Raw genomic sequence first — 14,505 nt, 5'->3', positions numbered from 1 at the left:
GGGAGACTCCGATGGGATAGAGAGCCCGCTCTCTACCATGAGTGAAGAAGCTACGCGTGCGGAGACGGCCCAGAGGCCAAAATCAGCTTATCTCGGGCTAGCTATAGCTTCAGACAGCCATTTCCTGACTGTCTTTGTCAGAACACCCTGTAGTAACAGATAAAAAAAACCTTTGAAAGCCATTAACTTAGCAGACCGCTAGCTTCTACCGAGCCAAGGCTGTAGGTAAAGTTTTCCCATCATGCTGTGCCCGCCTCTCTGATGTCCCCCCCAATGTACTTTAAACTTGTCTGGATTCATGACTTTACCTGTTTTGCAAAACTATAAAACTTCATGAGACTGTACATGAAATTTGGGCTGACATAAATCTCTGTTCCTGGACACGGTCACTCAAAACGGCACCAGAGAAAAGGATTCCCGCTGGGATGAGAACTTTTTATTATTATTTTGTTGTTGTCATTATTTTGCATTGATACCACCTATACCAGGGTGGGGCAGGACCACCCAGGCAGAGGCCACCCCATTTAAATGGCGGCTTCTGGACACTGAGAGCCAAGTGTGTTCGAAGCCCCAGGGGTACCCCAGCATCTTTGAACTCACGCAATCTTGTGAGGTAGGAGCTAGTCTACCGTCTTTATTGCCAGGGAAAGTGGGGTCAGGCCTGTTGCCAGGAACCCCCATCTTACCCGATACGCACTGATGCCCTGTTCCTACTCACAGCCCCTCGACACCACCAGATCTGAGGAAATGGCTTGGCTTCCAGCCTGCATCCCTGGCTCAGAGCTTTCCCTCTCTGCTTTCCTTCCCACTCATGAGGCTTCAGGGCCACCTGACACTGGATGGGAGCAAGGGCAGTGTTGTGGGCCAGATGCCAGGTCTCTAGTCACTCCTGGGGAAATGGGTAGGAGGGAGAGTGGGCTAGGTCACCAGAGTCCTTAGCATGATCGGTTCTGTCATTTGTGGGATCTGGTACAAAAGGAACCTGAGAGGTTCCTCATTAAAAACAAAACAAAACAAAACCAAAGCTTAAAATAAGGAATTTCAAGTTTGTAGCAGGAAAGATTAGGCTAAGTACGGGGCTCTGGGGGACTGCACAGGTTACACCCAGAAGGTCCTGAACTCTGAAGCTGAGAGCCCAGGGCTCCATTCTTCAGTCTTCCAAAGAGCACAGGTAGTGCTCTCTGGAGCCTGACAGCATCCTAGCTCAGCCACCTCGAGAAAGCTAGCCCGGGATACACCATCTGTATGAAATAAGCACCAGCTCCCTCCTCAGGATAGCATCACACCTTCCTTAAGAGCAGGATGGTGGCTGTGTTTTAGCACTGAAAAGCAAAATTCAGAGAACGGGCTGGCCCTGAGGTCACTCCTTCCCATGTAGCACCCACCCTAAGCTGCGTTCCGCCTTCTGTTTTACAAAGGAACCAAGTCCCCCAGTAAGAGACAGCTTGACTGGCAAAGACTTTGGAATCTGACTCATGGGGCAGGTCAGTGGCGTTGGGTGGAATTTCTTTCTCACCCTGAGTTCGCCCAGGCACTGCTCTATGCCTGCCAAGTGGGGGCAAGGTGGCTTTCCTAGGCTTGCACAGTCCTGTGGTCAGACCGTAAGAAGGCCAAGTTTGTGGGATGCTGGGGCTGATGTCTAGACAATGCAGGAAGAGCAGGCAGCCGTGGGCCTAGGGAAGAGCTGGAGGGTTCAGTCTGCCCTCCAGCGAACAAGTTACAGGCCTGTGTCCTAATCGCCATCCCACGCCTGTTACCACATAGATAGTGTCCAGAAAATATGCATTCACTGGCACACTCCCGAGACAGTCCTGGGAGGCTGACGCGCAAACACCCTCATGCCCATCAAATCCCAAATTCCAGAGTGCACCAACCAGGGCCACCAGCCTGAGAACATGGCACCATGTGGCTGGAGATAGGTAGAAGAAAGATGAAGACTGTTACGAAGCCATAATGCTGGTGAGGTGGGGTCATCGGCCCCAGGACAAAGGCCACTTAAACAACCTGGAGGTGGGACAAACCCCAAGATGAAGTGGATTCTTCTGGAAGCAGGGGTGGTACGAATGGCACCCTCTCCACTCCCCTTCAAGTCACAAGGCCTGAGATTCCTCCAAGTGCACCCAGCATTGGGTAACAGAGACCTGGTGTCAGGTAGAAGGTGAAAGTCATAAATGTTTATACTGGAGCGAGCTGGCCTGGAATGGGTCACAGGCCTGGTGGTCACTGGCAACAGGAACTACTTGGCCTTCCAGGACGGGTGGGCGAACACGATGGGCCGCTTCTTGGCCCAGCGGGAGAACACAGCCTTCTCGGTGATAAAGCGATGGGCGCTCCTCGGAGCCTGCTCGTGCAAACGGTACATCTGACACTCATCCAGCCTGCCCTTCTCAAAGTAGTGGTAGGGCACGGAGCGAGGACTCTTCTCACTGTTGGGAGGGAACAGGGACAGAGGTGGAACAAGGCCCCATCTCCAGGGCTATACCTTAGCTGTTCAGGCAAGGGAGACCCACATCTGGACAGGTGGCGCGGAGGCCAGCAAGTGAGGAGCCCACTGGCCTGGACTCAGAAACTGCTCCTTGCAAGCTGGAGTCCATCTGGACTGTTGCCCTACAACAGCCCCTATGGAATTGGAGTCAAAGGATAAACTCCACAGGTGGCAGCGCCTAAGCTCCCAGATCCAGAGCAGTCAGCCCTGCACGCCCACTGCAGGCCGCTGCGACACCGGCTGTGACACCGGCTAACCCTACCATTTCTCTCATACACTCGAGACACAGGTTCTAAAGGGAAAGTGTGAAAACCTGGGGCCTTCCCCAGACTCCTGAGTTATAGTAACATTGAAATGTAAGAATGTAACATATAGAATCCCATACCTGAACTCACAGTATTTAAGTAATACCACAACTAAATCTACCCGAAGTGTTTTATTCAAACAGATATAGGCTCCACGGGGTGAGCACTCCACCAGGTGGGTCTAACCCAAGGCCCACTTTGCCACATCTTTTTGGCAACTTAAATTTTTTTTTTGCATCTATTCATTACTTATTTTTATTTGCATGTGGGAGGGTGTTGGGGTGAGAGGCTGCCACAAAGTACACGTGGAGGTCAAAAGACATTTTGAGAGTCCACCATGTGGGTGCCTTTGGGATTTTTTTGTTTGTTTCGTTTTGTTTTTTTGTAACAGGGTTTTTCTGTGTAGCCCTGGCTGTCCTGGAACTCCCTCTGCAGACCAGGCTGGACTTGAACTCAGAGATTTGCCTGCCTCTGCCTCCTGAGTGCTGTATTAAAGCTGTGCACACCTCCTGGTTCTTATGTGTGAACTCTGTATTGGACAAGGTCAGGTAGCAATGTCTCAAGGTCAGATACACTGGCTACATCTGACCTGAGAGATGTACAAGTCTTTGCTTTGGTTTTAGTTTTTTAGAGAGACTCTCAAAAAGTGTGTGTGTTTGGGGGGGTGAGGGGGTAGCCTTGAATGGATGTGGAGCCAAGGTTAGCTCTGATCCTGATTCTTTTGTTTTCGCTTCCTAAGTGGGATTTCTATGCCCGGCTCAAGGTTACACTTTTTCCCAAAGGCCTGCACTTGGGGGTGTCTGTGCCTGGGTCACCCATCATGGAGCCCTCACAGCTCACAGACCCTCTGACTCAAGGTCTCACGCCTCGCCTCCCCCTCCTTCCCTGCCCCTACCCGCAGCCTGGGCGCCAGTCTAACCTGCAGTAGCTATCACTGACCATCCCGTAGACCACGATCTCCTCGCACAGCTCCAGGGCCAGAATCATGGTGAACCAACCGGTGCTAAGGAAGGAGCCTGATTGTCTCCTGAGGAGGATGAGACACGGTCAGTGGCCCCGCCAACATCCCCTACCCCCATGTGACAACTAGAAAGGGGTCCTGAGGAGGATGGGAATCGGCAGAGAGGTAGCGTGCCATCGGCAGGGGGTCAGAGGTGGAGTTGGACACAAACGTAGGCCTATTCAGTCTTGCTGCCAGAGCCGGGGATGACATCAGGGCTTTGGAGAACTCAACCTGGGGAGCCCACAGGTGCAAGAGAGCCGGTGGGTAAAATTGAGGGAGCGGTCTTCTATTTTAGCCCTGTCTCTCCCATAGAGCACCCAACTCACCCTTGAGACTCTCAGCTTCAGTGAAATGTGGAGATTTGAAGGTGGTTTTGGGGAAGGAGCCCTGTCAGCCTTGCCCACCCCCAGTCCACTGGGGTAAAGGTGCTGGGACAGCCCCAGGCCTCAGCTCTCTTGAGGCGGCAGCTCTGGGTACCCTCCAAGCAGAAGGTCACCCCCTCTGCCTCTCCTGAGAGCACAGGCCGGCTCACCCATTCACCCATTAACGAGGAGCACAGCCAGCACCTGCCCCGCCTGGAGCTAACACTTTCATGGAGGAAACATAAACAGAGCAACGTCAGATGCTGTCAGCAGCTAAAAAGACTGGGAAAGGTGTGGGATGCAGGCCACCGGGGTGGACCACTTCTGCAGAGGGGATGGTCAGGGAGAGCTTCCCTGAGGAAGTGATAGTCCAGACCAGAGCGGTCAGAAGGGGCCAATCACGGGAACTTTTGGAAGAATGTTTTAGGCAGAAAGAACAGAGCATGTGCAAGGGACTGCAGCCGGGGACAAGTCTGAACATCTGAGGATGAGGGACACGGCACAGGTATGGAGGTGAAGTGGTTTGGGATGTCCTGAGGGATTAGAGATGTGTGATACAGCTTAGAGCCTTAGTCCCAAAGACAGTTGGGATTTTTTGTTTTGTTTTGTTTTTCGTCTTCTTGCTCATTTTTGAGACAGGCTTGCATGGTCCAAGCTTAACCGAACTGAACTCCCTAAGAAGCTCAAGATAACCTTGAACTCCTAACCATCCTGCCTCTACCTCCTGAGTGATGGGATTATAGAGGTGTACAAGGCCAGTTCATCCAGTGCTGGGGATGGAACCCAGGGCCTCATGCATGCTAGGCAACCATTCTGCCGAAAGAGCCACATGCCCAGCCGGAAGTAACTCTTACTTCGGTTATCTGGAATGGACCTCAGAGACTACCTCAGACCTTAAAGTGCTTCTAGCAGAAAAAGGCTTTCAGAGAAGGCAAGCTCCAGATGCCAGGGGTCCCCAGCTCACCGGTTCTTGCCCGTCTCATCTTGGAAGATCTGGTCGCAGTAGGCCATCATGCGCTCAGTGAAGGTGTACACTTGCAGGCCTGGGTACATTCTGGTGAGCTGAAGCAATGTGCGGTAGGTGCGGCCGCCCAGCATCCGGTCCATGTGCCTGCCCTGGCCCCACACCACGTAGAGCGTGTCTCGGGCATGCTGGAAATAGTGTGAGTAGTTACGCAGCAGTAACGGCACACTCGTGTGCGAGATCACGCGCAGAGTGCTGCGCTGGCCCACGTCCTCCTCAAAGCCCACAGTGGGTGCCTGGTTCATGCGGAGCACGCACTCCGCACCATCGATCTGAGCACCCAGGCCCGAACCCAGCATCTGGCCAGAGCTGGACACCACCGCACAGCTGTGGCACAGTTCTCGGGTAAGCGGCTGCAGAGACGGAAGCAGAGAGAGAGAGAGAGAGAGAGAGAGAGAGAGAGAGAGAGAGAGAGAGAGAGAGATCAGGAACCCTCCATGCCAGCTGCTCTCTTCCTGTCCCCCTCACCTCCCCCACCACCATCATACCCACTAACCTGTCTGATAGTTGGATCAGTTCCAAGGACGAAAATCTACCGTGGGTTTTTTGTTTTTATTTTTTTAAATCTGTGTAAGCGCTTACGGGCAAAGGGTGTGGTGAAGTCCAGGAGGTTGCTTTTAGGTGCCTTCCTCGATCACTCTTTATTTTCTTGAGACAGAATCTCTGACTGAACCAGGATTTTGCTAATTCTGCTAAACTGGCTGGCGAGGCGGCCCCAGCCTCACTGTGCTGGCCTCGCAGCATGGGATTACAGGTGCATGCTGGGATGCTCAAGACTGGACTCAGGCCCTCATGCTTCATGGGTCAGTGAAACCAACCTCCCCAGGGCCGAGGTTGTTTTTGGGTTTTGTTTTGGGGGGCGGGACACGTGCTACAGAACCCACGTGAAGGTCCTAGGACAGCTTGCGTGAGTCAGTACCCTTCACCATGGGAGTTCCACAGGGAGAACTCAGGCCATCAGATTTTGTGGCAAATACCTTCACCCGTTAGGTCACCAGGTTGGCCCCGGTTTTCATCTGTAATATAAAGTCTCACTTTCTTACTCAGACATGCCTTGGACTTGAGGCATTTCATCTGCTTCGACTTCCCAAATGCTGGGACTGTAAGTGCCAACTGCCATGTTTGCCTACCTGGCAAACCAGACACAGGAAAACGACCTTCCCAAGCTTCCTTATCAGCCATATCCAGCACTGTTACCGTTCCTAAGCCCTAAAATGTCCCTACCTTGTACGGACCTTGTCAAAGTTACAGGAGCAAATATTTATAAAGTTTAGAATGGCCCCTGGCACTGGCTGCAGGTGCATGTGCTAAGTAAACAGGAACTTCAAGCTCTTTAGAGTCACCTCGGTCCCTTCCTGCCCTGCCCAAGCCCAACCCATACCGCACAGTAAGAGGGGCTTCCATGTCCAGCCCATGCCAGTTTTGGTTTCTGATTCTCAGCCTGAATCCTGGCTCTATCCCTCCTAGCACCAGGGCCCAAGGTAAGGAGGTGTCACCCTTCGTCTGGGAAGTGGGTGAGAAAACACCTGCTTGACCCTCTTGTGAGAAAGCAACAGAAAAGGTACAAGGTAAGAAGGATCTGCGGGGGGGGGGGGGGGGGAGCGCTGGAGAGATGGCTCAGTGGTTAAGAGCACTGACTGCTCTTCCAGGGGTCCTGAGTTCAAGTCCCAGCAACCACATGGTGGCTCACAACTATCTGTAATGGGATCCGATGCCCTCTTCTGGTGTGTCTGAAGACAGCTACAGTGTACTCATATATAATAAATAAATACATTTTTTAAAAAAAGAAGAAGGAGGGGCTGGGGATTTAGCTCAGTGGCAGAGCGCTTGCCTAGGAAGCGCAAGGCCCTGGGTTCGGTCCCCAGCTCCGAAAAAAAAAAAAGAAGAAGGAGCTGTAGGGCAGGGCCCAGGATGGGCTTGGGGACAGGCTGCCCATGCCAGGAGGTCCTCTCCAAGCTTCAAGCCTCTCCTAGCACTTCTAAAAGTCAGAGAGGGCTGCAGAGGGGCACGAGAGGACGTCTGGACGAGAAAGAGTTCTGTGTCACCATGGTGAAGGCTACCCAGACTCTCCTACTTCTGTCAAAACTCACTGGCTGAGCCTTTAGTTCCAGCAGGCAGAGGCAGGTAGATCCGCTGGGGCAGCCTAGGCTACAAAGCAAGTTCCAGGCTGGCTAGGGCTGTATAATGAGACCCTGAACTGTTTCCTTGTAACTGGTGAATTCTATTACAATCTGCCAACTGTACACCCACATGCCGTGTGGCTACACATCCATGTGGAAGCCCAAGGTTGACACATAGTGTCTTCCTTCAGACAGGGTCTCTCACCATACACCAAGAACCTGCTTTGGCTAGTCTTGACTAGCTGACGTACCCTCCGTGCCTCCCCAAAGGAGGGATTACACCAAGTTACCATGCCAGCCTAGCTTTTTGTGGTTTCTGGTGATCTGCACTCCAAGCCTTACACTTGCAGGGCACACACTTTACGACTCAGCCCTTTCCCAGATCCCGCCCTGCTTCTTTTAAGTGAGGTCTTGTGTACAGAGACTGTCCTGGGACTTCGGTGCTGGAACTGCAGATGTGAGCTGCCACCCAGACCTCAAGCCCATTAAGGGCCCCGTCTCCTGTTTATTACCACCGAAGAGGCAGACACCAGGCAGCCTGAATGCACACACTCAGAGACGATGGCCAGGGCTCCCACGAAAGTGCTGGGCCCTCACCTGGAGGAACTCAAGTTTATAGAGGCATGTAAAAGATTAGTTCCACTCAATAAAAGACATTGTGAAATCCCACTGAGGCCTCTTTTTCTGATAAGATGTTGATTTAAGAACTCATAAATCAATTTTCTGTGCTACTGTATTAAAAAAAAAAATAGTGGGGCAAGCCCGGGATTTGGGCATTTGGCAGGACAGTCAGTTCAAAGTCATCTGCCACGTGGCAGATTCCAGGCCAGCCAGGGCTATGGGAGACCCTCTCCCAAAAAAGCAGAAAACAAAGAAAAAGACAAGAATACTTCCTCGTTGGGTCTTGTCTGGGCCTGTCCTCTCTCTAGTGACCATCCATCAAGGGTCGTCAGACTGGCGTTTTCCCTCGTTACAAGAGAGGAAAAGGTATACATGCTGACATTCAAAATCTGGATTTTCCACTTGAGAAAAACAAGTGGAGGCCGGGGAGAGGGGTCAGGGGTGCGCTAAGGACATGTGTCCAATCTCGGACCCTGAGAAGGAAGAGAGGGAGGGGTGGAGAGAGGGAGGACGGGAGGTGACTGAACTGGGCACTGTGGCATGAGCCTGTAATCCCAGCACAGAGGAGGCAGAGATCGGTTGATTCCCTAAGAGGCACCGGTCAGTCTAGCCACTTAATTCCAGGCAGTGAGAGAACTAGTCTCCACCAATCGATCATTAATCAATCGAGCAATCGATCATCAGTCAATGTGGACAATGCCTGAGAAACAAAGGTCGAGGCTGACCTTCCACACATCCAATCCACACACACACACACACACACACACACACACACGAAAGAACTCTGGCCGCACCATGGCAGACTGGATTTGTTCATCCAGACACCCTGGCTCTTGTCCTACCCGGTCATTCTTGGGCAGAGGAGAGCTCACCCTGCTGGGGGTTTTGTTACCTCCGTTTCAGTTTAGTGTTGGCCCTGGGCACTGATCTCAGAACTCGACCTTGCTAACACACGTGACTGAGCTGCAGCCCCAAGCCAGCCCAGCCCAGATGTTTTCATTTCTCCATCAAATCCTCACACCGCAGCCCTGCATTGTGTGTGCACTGTGTGCTGTCTGCCAGTCACCCTTTGGATCCTTGGCACAATCCAGCATAGGCAGGGATGGCTTCAGTGGCCCTTTATACATGAGGAGGCTGAGGCTCAACGGGATGGGCACGTGACAGGTCTCCAGCAAGCCAGGGCTGCAGAGCATGGCCCTCAGGCCACCAACCTAAGAACCAGAATCGTAGTGCCAAAACCTATAGGCCTTCCAGGGACTAAGCCACTACCCAAAGGCTATACATGGACTGACCCTGGGCTCCAACCTCATAGGTAGCAATGAATAGCCTAGTAAGAGCACCAGTGGAAGGGGAAGCCCTTGGTCCTGCCAAGGCTGGATCCCCAGTGAACGGGATTCTTGTGGGGAGGGCGGTAAATGGGGGGAGGATGGGGAGGGGAACACCCATATAGAAGGGGAGAGGGAAGGGTTAAGGGGATGTTGGCATGGAAACCGGGAAAGGGAATAACATTTGAAATGTAAATAAGAAATACCCAATTTAATAAGGATGGAAAAACAAACCTATAGGCTTTTGGGAGCCAGTAAATGTGAACCGAGACCACATGGGGCCTCTGCTATCAAGATCAAGGTTGTGAATGTCCCTGTGCCACACCAGGTAGAACAAATATGAAGAGGTGGACACCATGGGCACGAGTCATGACTGTCTTGTCACTCTAGGACCCCAGTGTCCCTGTCTCATGACTCCTGGGACCATACATAGCCTGGCCCTATGCCGGCTCTTTCTCCTCAGCTGCCACACCACGGCAGACTTACTGCAGGAGCTCAGTCGTGTTTGATGAGATATGGTATGGAGACACAGAAGTCCGAAGACAGGTTATCCCAGTGGGCAGCCCGCCACCCTGGCCGTTTTTTATTCCCAGCATGTACTTGGGGTACTCAGGCAGCATCTGCTTGGTGGAAACCCTATCCTCCTAGACCTTGAGTGCTCGGAGTGGACAAGAGTGACTGGCAGAAGCCACACAGCTGGTGAGCAGCAAAGTTAAGCTCAGCGTCCAGGCCGGCTTGCCACCAGTCCAGTTCCCACTGTTTCCTGGAGCTGGTGACCTGCTGGCTCCCTTAGCATTGCCTGGCTGACTCACCTTCCCATCTGGCACGCTGCTGTAGCCCCTGAAGTGCAGGGGCCCTGGCACAGTGGATCTGGGGGGCGCAGGGAGGTGGGGGTCCAGGCAGGTTGCCAGGCAGAGGGGCAGGCAGGCCCAGCAACACAGGAAGACATAGAGAGCGGAGAGTGTCAGGGAGCATAGTATGAGGAGCAGAAGGCGGCCCTGAAAGAGACGGTGATTATGTACCTGTGGGCTACTTGTGGATCACACCCAGCCTCCCCATGTAGAACCTCTATATGGCTCCACTGGCGAGACTTTCTCCAGGGATGCCTAACTCTTGGCCCTCAAATCTAGAGACAAGTCCCCTAAGTCCCCTCTTCCAGGACAGGACACCCAGTTGGGATGAAGCCTCTCAGAGCCACACAGCGAGGGGGCAAGTTCCACACTGCAGAACCCAAATTCTCACCTAAAACCCAGATATATCCACTATGCAGTCTGGGGTCTCAGTAGCCTTCACCCCAGGCCACTACCTCCATGGCCCTACCTCCATCACCCTACCTGCAACTGACCCAGAGTGTCCCCTTGGCTGGCAGGACAGTCCAGGAGCTGGAAGGGGGCTTGAGGAATGCATCACTTAAGTAATGCATTCAGGGGCTGAAGGGATGGCTCAGCGGTTAAGAGCACCGACTGCTCTTCCAGAGGTCCTGAGTTCAAATCCCAGCAACCACATGGTGGCTCGCTATCTGTAATGACATCTGATGTCCTCTTCTGGTGTATCTGAAGAGAGTGACAGTGTACTCACATAAAATAAATAAATAAATCTTTAAAAAAAAAATGCCTTTAAGGACTGGCTTGGTGGTAGCGGTGAGCTGTGCTTGCAAAGGACCCAGGTTCCAAGAGGCCAGGTAGGGTGCCTCACAACCACACACTATTTAGACATGTAGATAAAACAGATTAATTAGATAGAGATATAATAATAATCTAGTAATCTAAATATCCAATCTGATAATAAAAAACAGATTATGGTAACTCATCCCTTGTTTGAGGCAGAACTGTTACAAGTTTGAGGCCAACCTGGGCTACACAGTGAGTTCCAGACTAGCTTGGCCTACAGACTGAGACGCGGCGTCAAAGACTGAAACAAACAAACAGAAAATGCTTTTAATAGTTGGGACGCCGCTCCTGAGAGACACAGCCAGAATACAGCAAATACAGAGGCGAATGCCAGCAGCAAACCACTGAACTGAGAATAGGTCCCCCTTTGAAGGAATCAGAGAAAGAACTGGAAGATCTTGAAGGGGCTCGAGACCCCATATGTACAACAATGCTAAGCAACCAGAGCTTCCAGGGACTAAGCCACTACCTAAAGACTATACATGGACTGACCCTGGACTCTGACCTCATAGGTAGCAATGAATATCCTAGTAAGAGCACCAGTGGAAGGGGAAGCCCTGGGTCCTGCTAAGACTGAACCCCCAGTGAACTAGACTGGTGGGGGGAGGGCGGCAATGGGGGGAGGGTCGGGAGGGGAACACCCATAAGGAAGGGGAGGGGGGAGGGGGATGTTTGCCCGGAAACCGGGAAAGGGAATAACACTCGAAATGTATATAAGAAATACTCAAGTTAATAATAATAAAAAAAAATAGTTGGGACGCTTCTGCTCAGCCACTCCCACTTCTAGAAAAGACAGACCAAAAGCCACTGGAAGAAGCCCTCTGGGCCAGTCACCTGGGGGCGGCCTCCTGCACACTTACTGAAAGCACATGGCAAGGTGTCTGCCATTGAGTGCTGGGCCATCCATCTCAGTACCTGTGTGACTCTCAGAACTCTAGTTTTCTAGGCCCAAGGCCATTCCAGAGGAAACACTAGGAGCTGGCCAGTATGCCCAGAAACCCAGAGGTGCAGAACAGTCCCCAACACATCCTGCCAGCGGCCTACCCTTCCTTGTCTGTCCGTAAGCCACATCAGTTTCTAAAAATAAGTCTGCTCTGTGTGGCCAGCTGTCCAGGAGACGGGGTTCACAGCTCCTAAGGCCTCTGGCTCTGCACAACAACTGGTCCACTGCTCACAAGGAACCAGAGACTTTGACTCCGGCAATGGTAATTAGTCTCCCCACTCCAGCACTCAGGGCTCACTGGTAAAGACCTTAAAGACAGGGGCAGCTGACCTGAGCCTTCACACTCAGTGTCACAACCCCTCTCCCAACTGGGTGACACGGAGTTACTTCCATTTCTAGGTGAGAACAAACTGAAACCAAAAGGGGAAGGCACTGGCCTGGGGTCAGGAAGCCTCAGGAGTGGAGGGGTGAAGGAGCTTAGGATCAACTACCAGGGCTGTGGGAGGGACTCTGTGCTAGGTAGGACATGTGCTTAGCATGTGCATGGCTCTGAGCTTCATCCCAGGACACCAAAAGGAATTGGGGATCACAGATCACTATAACTCTGGATGTGGGAAAGTGGCTGCATATCTCTGCCCAGATTGTCCCCAAAGCCTCAGGTAACTTTCTTTCTTCCCTGTCACTTACCCGGGCCTTCATGCTGTCTCTGCACTCAGCAGTCTGGAGGCTGCTGTCTCCAGAGCTTGGGATGAGAAAGGCTCGAAGCTGGTCCCAGAATATGAGGGAAACTGAGGCAAGAGACAAATCCAGGTCAAGGAAAATGGGCCCAGTAACCAAAAGCCTTAAAGTCTCCAAGCATGTGACAACGTGTCCCATCCTAAAGGCCGTGGGTTCAGAGACCTTGCCAAACCAATCCCCATTGTTCAGATGGGGAAGGAGAGGCAAAGAAGAAGCGCTCTCGGCTCAAGGTCATCCACTCGGTGAGAGGCAGGCAAAGAAAGCCAGGAGTCAGAAAAACATCTTCCCCATCCATCCCACCTCTCTACCGCGGGGCGATGGAGAGGCCTGGGGCGGAAAGGATGTGGGGTTTTCACCATGCTAGCTTCCACCGTCCCCTCCCCAAGCTGAGCGCTAACCTAACGAGCAGGTTGGAGTGCGCCGGGGGCTCAGGATGCGCTGGTCGGAGCTCCATGTCCAGTGGGCCTGGCCAGAGGGGCCGGAATCCGGCCCCGGGTAGGAGGCGGTCCTGCGGCCGCAGCTTCTGAAGCCTGGAAGCTGGAGCAGCTCCGCCGGGGGCGTGGGAGGGGCCTCCGAGAGGGGCGGAGGCTTTGCGCTCAGGAGGCGGGGCCTGCGCAGTGGCGGCGAGCGGTGCGTGGCTGTCTCAGAGACCTCCGGGCTGGGGGCGAGGTCTCGACGTTGAGGGCGGGGCCTGTCTAGTTTAGCTTCCCACTCTAGTCCTTGTGTGGTTGTAGGGAAGACTAGAAGAGATCTCCAGAAGGTTTGAGCCACCCCTGTAATGACTACCGGTCGTGGAGACTGGAGTTTCTCCATTTCTGTATTACTCGGGAAGTGACAGGGGACAGGAAATGAAGCAAGGGCTTCTCTTTAAGCAGCCCTGGGTTTCAGGCTGGTTGGGTCGTCCGCTCAAATGAAATGCAAGGTGTGAACTTAAATTTGAATTTCAGATAAGCAAGGAAGAAACATGTTTTTGAGTCAGGACCCCACATATTTCTAGCGGGTTTCAAACTCACGGACATCCAGCTACCTCTGCTAGAGGACTGAGAGCTGGGATTGACAACTCCTGTTGTTGTTGTTTTGTTGTCTTTGGTTTCGTTTTTCAAGACAGGGTTTCTCTGTGAAGTCCTGGCTGTCCTGGAGCTTGCTCTGTAGACCAGGCTGGCCTTGAACTTACAGAGATCAGCCTGCCTCTGCCTCCCAAGTACTGCAATTCAAGGTGTATGCTACCACTGCCCCGGCACATTTTGTGTTGATTACGTCAACATACCCTATGCCTGAAGCAGGTCCTTCCCCACTTCTCTGTTAAGTGGAAAAAAAAATAACCCTCTTCCAGTGAGAAAGGGCAGCGGCAGCTCAGGGCACTACCAGAAAATTGTACTTCCTCTTGGTTCTTGTGGTGCTCCCACAGCCTGTGCTGCTCTGAGAATTCGAATGGCATCCCTCCCTTGCTGCTTCCTTCTGACCTATCACATCACAGTCATTCCTACCTCAGGACCTTCCACTGCCTGCATTCTCTAGTCGAATTCCTAGTGGGGCTTCTTGTCTCTCAGCTCAAACCTCATCCCCTCACAGATCCTTACACACCCGAAGTTATTATTTCTGACAGGATCTTTCTATGTAGCTGTCCCGGTTTGCTTTCTGGTTTTGTGGCCGACACCATGACCAAATGCAATGTGAGGGAAAGGTTTTATTTCAGCTCACCACTCCCATTCACAGTCATCACTGAGGTGAGTGAGGGCAGGAACGTAGAGACAGGAACTGGAGCGGAGGCCATGGAGGAATGCGGTTTACCGACTGCTCCTCAGCCTCACATGCAACCCTCATTCTTACAACTGCCCAGGTCGCCTGCCCAAGGGTGGCACTGCCCACAGTAGGCTGTACTCTCCCACATCAATCATTAATAACAGAG

At 52.5% G+C, this 14,505-nt stretch overlaps 1 protein-coding gene across 7 annotated transcripts; it reads right to left on the bottom strand.

Moving 5' to 3' along the window:
* Positions 1-414: 414 nt before the first annotated feature.
* On the bottom strand, positions 415-13,135 carry St6galnac4 (ST6 N-acetylgalactosaminide alpha-2,6-sialyltransferase 4). Of its 7 annotated transcripts, none has more exon segments than NM_001399380.1 (6): positions 415-2,426; positions 3,710-3,817; positions 5,120-5,532; positions 10,058-10,243; positions 12,546-12,646; positions 12,995-13,135. In NM_001399380.1, coding segments are annotated over 5 exon segments (909 nt in total). In that variant the 5' UTR covers positions 12,558-12,646; positions 12,995-13,135; the 3' UTR covers positions 415-2,236.
* Positions 13,136-14,505: the final 1,370 nt, after the last annotated feature.

Source organism: Rattus norvegicus, chromosome 3, assembly GCF_021556685.1.
Source record: "Rattus norvegicus strain SHRSP/BbbUtx chromosome 3, alternate assembly SHRSP_T2T, whole genome shotgun sequence".
Taxonomy (NCBI): Eukaryota; Metazoa; Chordata; class Mammalia; order Rodentia; family Muridae; genus Rattus; species Rattus norvegicus.
This window is presented reverse-complemented; position numbering and strand designations above follow the sequence as displayed.

Coding starts and splice junctions, on each gene's coding strand:
- St6galnac4 (XM_087653709.1), bottom strand. Junction 3,818..5,119: donor GATGAGACGGGCAAGAACCG/GTGAGCTGGGGA, acceptor CATCCTCCTCAG/GAGACAATCAGGCTCCTTCC. Junction 2,427..3,709: donor GTCAGTGATAGCTACTGCAG/GTTAGACTGGCG, acceptor CCCTCCCAACAG/TGAGAAGAGTCCTCGCTCCG.